At 38.4% G+C, this 6,000-nt stretch overlaps 1 protein-coding gene across 1 annotated transcript in view; it reads right to left on the bottom strand.

The window, feature by feature from the left end:
* LOC112163056 (poly [ADP-ribose] polymerase tankyrase-1) overlaps positions 1-6,000 on the bottom strand; it is an 86,905-nt gene that overhangs the window by 13,122 nt on the left and 67,783 nt on the right. The window contains exon 17 of the mRNA XM_024299167.2: positions 1,593-1,812. Within this exon, the coding sequence (XP_024154935.1) occupies positions 1,593-1,812 (220 nt within the window). The remainder of the gene's footprint in view (positions 1-1,592; positions 1,813-6,000) is intronic.

Raw genomic sequence — 6,000 nt, 5'->3', positions numbered from 1 at the left:
AAAAAAAAAAGATTAAAACTCGTCAACATGTTCATCGATGCAGAAAATTGTGGGTGTGTGCGCGCCTATGTGTGTGTAGGTGCTTACACACTGGCCATGAAATAAGGCAGACACTTTCAATGAAAAGTCAAAGCAAATGCACGCACACCAGAATTCTGCGCACGGAGCATGCATGAGTGCACGTTGCTACGCATGTTTTTAAGTCGGTTCGCAAGCTTTACGCACAAATCGGGCACTCACTGGGCGCGTGCTTAATATTCAACCTGGTTTAAGGTGCTCACACATCAGCTGCGTGCAGTGCGTTCAAGAACGCGCTCTACGCAGGTTTATGAACGTGCGCTCAGCAGGTGATATCCACACCAGAGCAGCACGCTCAAACAGGTATTGACATGGAGGAGAATCTTCTTTTATTGTATTTTTACTGTTCATTAGCGGTCCTCCGCCACCTACAATAGGGAGAATCTTGGAGCATAAAGTCAAAACGGTGCGAATCCCCCAAATCTTGCTGCAAGCTTTTTTGTTTTCACGACTCTGTTCCTTTAATGTCTATCTGGGTGTCACATTAATGCATCCAGACACATACCGCAATTATTCATTTTTCTTTCCTGATCATGTTTGGCACTTCTGTGCTTTGAAGCGGATGTTACCCACCCAGGTGCCACTCCCAAATCTGGGTTCCTGATTGGTCATTGTGCTGCGCTGCTGTGATTGTGCATAAAAATCTTGAACCAGGTAGAACATTCAGAGTGAGCTCAGTGGCTGGGGGGGATTGTGCTGAACGGGCGCAGCTGTTGAGCAGTCCGTCACAAGGAGCACAATATGAACAGAGTATGAAAGGATGTGTGATCATTTCAGTATTATGTATAATTGTTTATTTCTTTTGAATCCTTTCTGTTAGTAGGAAAACAGATAGTTTGATGTAAGGGGCAAAAAGAAAACATACTCTGCGTTAAAATACCTTTAATTCATTGTGTTGAAAAAATACAAAATTTTAAATTGTGACTTTAAAACTGTGAATCAAATCGAATTGTGGCTTGACTGAATCGTTACATCCCTAGTATCCACACAAAGAAAGACAGATGTACACTGTCAGGATATACAGCATTCCATAACCATTAATATGGATATTTTTTCCCTTTAAATGTCACTTATTCATGTTATTTGAGCAAAATTAAATTATATGCTGAACTATACACTAAAGTGTGATATTATCCTGAAATCAATAAATAAAACACATAAAATCATAAATAATAATCATAATGCAAATAAAAAAACTTCATCATGAAGTACTTTCTTGTTTTGCAAAAATTCCCCTTTTAAATAATCAAAACAGACATGAATAATTGAAATAATTAGTATATTGCATTTTTGGGCCACCTAAAGAAGTGTGACTTTCTCTGAGCCTCTCAGTGTTTCTGTTGTTAAAGCCTGTGAGCTCCTGTTATCTCTGAAATAGATTTCACAACAATTAGAGATTCTGAATCAGGTTTGTGCACACATCCCTGCTATCTACTGTAAACTATAAAATGAGTGTAAGATCTGACACTGCAATTTGGGTGAGACTGGAATCTGTCTCTATTCACGTATTTCACCTGCGAGATGGAGCGGCGTTGAGTTGCGTCCCTGTGTGTCCCGGCAGTTAATGTTGTCTGGGCTACACAGCTTCTGCACCCTGGCCAGGCAGCCCTTCTTGGCAGCATCCAGCAGCGCAGCATCTCCTCTCAGCAGGTCCTGGATGTCCGTGTCCCCATCCTTCACCAGATCCAGAGGCGTGTTCCCATCTCGGTTCTTCTTGGTTGGATCTGCTCCATGCTGAAGGGGAGAAGGCAGAATTTCATGAAGAGGAACAAAAACAAAAGGCAGAAAGATACAAGCTATGAAAATGAATATTTATCAGCTGAGCATCAGTGCAAAAACATCAAACGACATTTAGAGTCAAAGGAAAAAAAAAACCTCAAACCACTGAAAATGGTGATAAACCAGCACTTAATCCTAGACGTCATCCTTCAAAATATCAGATCCTTTCATAAAGTCTTTCCCTCTGACAGGGATGACAAGTGATGAAACACAGACATTTCATCAGGAAGCAGAACAATGAAAATAAGGAGTAGACAGGTGAGCACAGGACATTCAGTGAAGCGGACGACACACACCTCAGGGATGAAAGCAGACATTTTCATCTCCCAGCTGTCATTTCACTGCAAGTTCAGAAAGGTGCAGCTGGGCATCTACAAGCAACTTACAACCGTCCTCCATCTGTCATGTCTTTATCTGATAAATTTAAGTCTGTCAGAAGCTTGAATAATCATTTTCTATAAGAATGATATTATCATTGTTATCTGGTGCATAAAAGACAATTTTAAAATACATTTTGAGAAGTTTGACAGAAACTTCACTAAACATCAGAAAGAAAAAAATGCTCTATTTTTCTTAATTAATGTCTCTTTTCTGTAAAGTATTCACACAACGTGATATTTCTACATCAAGAGGTGCAGTTCACTGCAGAGGATGAGTCACTAATGCTTCAAGTAAAACCAGAGCTGAAGACCAACAGCTGGACTTGACCATGAGGGTTAACCCAGTGTTGTGTTTGATCGCATGTTAGCTATAAAAGGCAGACAGAAACATGTCTGAAGCTGCATTCACACCGGTCTGTAAACGCACGTAAATACACGTTTCCGCCCTCCGCCTTTGGAACTCTTGCCTTCAGGCGTCGCTATGCAAATTTCTATGGCCGTTTTTGGGTTCTATGTACAAAACGTTGGACATAGAACCTAGTTCAGGCATCTTGTTAATCAGCTAATGCTGCTGTTCACTTTTCTACACATCCCATCAGGAGTCACCAGAGTGCCACAGGTTTTTTTTTTAACCTTTATTTAACCAGGTGAGGTATTAAAAACAATGTTTTTTTTTACACAACCATTTTCGGGCTCTGGGTACAAAAGCCACTGAACGTGCGTTGAATGTCAAACCAGGTCAAACTTTGACCAATCAGAGACTTGGATTTGGTAGTGATGTATGGATGACGTCCCTTTCAACGCAGAGAAGTGCCAACCGTTTGAAAAACTGATCATTGTGATTTTTGCACGGACAGGATTCCATGACACCAAGTCTTTCATAAATCAAAATAGAGGTGTGACAGGAAAAGCCTTCGAAAAAAACTTTGAAAAAAAAATTGAAAATATAAAACAGCAGCTGCTACAATTGAAATCTCGCATTGAAATCTAAACACCAAAAGATTTTTTTTGTTTAATAACCAACTGCAGTTTGAATTAAACATATCACTAAAAGAAAAGAAAAAAAAAACTCCATCCCCACTATGAGAATTCAATCCTGTGTTTAAGTGCTGCCTCCAGACCAGTCAGTGGATGAGTGGGGTTGAGTCTAAGGATCGGGTGTGAGTGCGTGTGTGCTTTAAAGGCGCTTGCTGGGATTAATGGGCACATGAAGGCACACAGCGTTTACCCCCAGACAGCAGCGGCAACACTTCATTTGCTGCTGCGTGCGTGATGATAACACTAACGACTAAACACGCCTCCAATCTCATAACAAAACCTCCGCTGCTGTAGCTGCAACGACTGGAACAGAGGAAACCTTATGATCTACGTAAAAAGAAACTAACGTGAATAATCAAAAACATCAGTGAAGCAACACCAGTAAAGCTGCTGGGACAGATGGCATCTCTGGACATGTGCTGAGAGCTGGACTAAAACACCTCCACAAAACACAACTTCCTTCAGGTCCACAACAACAACAACATTCAGGGTTTAACTGTCACAAAACTCCCATTTAATATGAAGAAAAACCATGTTAGATTTTTATCTGTTACATTGAAGTGGAGGTGGTCCTCCACCAAGCAGGTAGAAGGTTTAACATCTAACAGACAGAATAGCAGGTTCTTTCATCGTAGACCTGAATAAAGAGGTCAGCTCTGAAACTACCTCCTTATTTTGGTCTCTAGGGGACATTTAACTGGTTATGAACTTTTAGGTTGGAAACTTAACAGAAACCATAAAAATTCCACAAGGTTTATCCGATTATCTGGTGATGGGACCATAAGGAACCATTTGGTAATGATTGAAACACTAATCTATTGCGTACTTCACCAAAAAGAAGCTGAATTAGGTGCTTAGAGAGGCAGTAAAAATGTTTTTTGACCTAATCATGTGTATGTCTTTTTGCTGTGGAACCTATAATGACAAAAATGTCTGTTTTCTTCACAGATTTCTCATTAAATTGGATTAATTTTCTTTAAAAGTGGAAAATTTCAATTCCTTTAGGCAAATATAGGATGATTTTTGTTTGAGTTTTTTTGCAGTGTGCATCTTGATGAGACAACAAAAAGCTTATCTCCACAAAAGGAGCTTAAGTATGGGTTTAGAGTTTTCCCTGGCATATCACTAAAATGGCACGGGTTTTCATTACAGAGTCCAGGGTCTGTTGCTTTTCAATTAATCGAGAGTCGATCTGCCTCGGAGAGGCTGGAAAACATCCCAGCTTCCCAGAGCCAGACGTGACATTCTCTAATTACTTGTTTTGTTGAACCAACAGCACAAAACACAACAAACTACGACTTTATGGCATGAAAACGTTAAGACTGCTCGAAACCATTGCATATCAGAAAATCTGTCCGATGAAGGATTGTCCCTTAAAATATGATCCGACAACTCTGTCCTGTGGTCAGTGAGTGTTTGAAGTATTTTTTTTTTAAATCTTTCAAGAAAGTTGAAGATTTGTGTTCAAACTATAAAAAAACAGTTGTTTTTAAGTGACAAGTCTAGTTTTCAATTTGAGAGGCATCTCAGATGAAGCACTAAATAAAGATAGATGGTAAAGCTCCTATTCTGACCCTTTTGTTTCGAATACATTTTCTGGACTCCTGTGGAGCGCTGTTAGAGGAATGCACTGTATATAAAACAAAAAAAATATCAAAGTCTTTTAATTCAATTTGCAATCGTTTTTAGCATTTTCTTGAAAGATTTCCTACATTATGTTGATACTTGGGCATCTTTACAGCTGCAATTTTAAAAATATAGACTGACAATAAATTCTCATCCAGTTCTGATATTAAAGCCTATCAAACAAATTCATTTTTCTGTAAAAGCAGCTCTATATGACAAACAGCCTGCTGCCTCTTTGTGTTTGGCTACAGCTCTCTGAGGATTTGAAGTGGAGGTGTTTGCAGAGCCGAAACTCTAACTGCAAAACATTTAGAGCTTTTGGATACATACCAACTTTGGAATGATTAAAAACAGTTTTTTTCTTGACAAGTTATTATTTTTTATTTTATTTTCATTTTTATCTCCTGGTTTTGATTCAGTTTCCCTTTATCCTAATTTGCCTGGGTTGAAAACCTTTAATAAAAAAGTTTAGTTTGTGACTTAAAAAAAAAGGTTTACTTTGGACAATCATCCTTTTTTTATCTTTAAGTGCCTAAAATGTCAACATAATTCAGATATTTATTTGATCTTTCTGATCTAAAATGGAATTTTGCACCTCTGAGTGGCACTAACAAGGTGGTGATGCAAACACAAAACAGCCACAAGAACTCGCTCCAGCCAGATGATGATTTGAAAACACACAAAATCCTTTCTTAATATTTATTTACACACTGTTGGGCTACTAAAAATAAGAAAAAAAAACAAACAAAGGAAACCAGTAGGAGGACAAATAAACTGTATTACAAGAGAAAAAAAAACAAAATGAGAAAAGGAAGGAGAGGAAAAAAGTTAGAAGATAATGAAAAAGGTGGAAAAAAGAGGGCCAAAAAAACTACATAGGCATAAAAAGGGATGGATAAATGAGGGGAAAAAAAGGCAAAATTTAATAACAGAAAATGATAGAAACCAAAAATAAAAGCTATGGATGAAAACAAGGTGAAAACATTCCATTAGAGGTTTAAACGTGTGATGTAAAAGCAGATTTTGGAGGATCATAAAAAGGAAGGACTGTTTCCCTGACACATCTTTATCTGTGGGTGTTTACAAAAGGAACAACACA

The sequence above is a fragment of the Oryzias melastigma genome, linkage group LG12 (assembly GCF_002922805.2).
Source record: "Oryzias melastigma strain HK-1 linkage group LG12, ASM292280v2, whole genome shotgun sequence".
NCBI classification, from domain to species: domain Eukaryota; kingdom Metazoa; phylum Chordata; class Actinopteri; order Beloniformes; family Adrianichthyidae; genus Oryzias; species Oryzias melastigma.
Note: the sequence above shows the minus strand (reverse complement) of the source record. Positions and strands in the feature narration are given on the sequence as shown.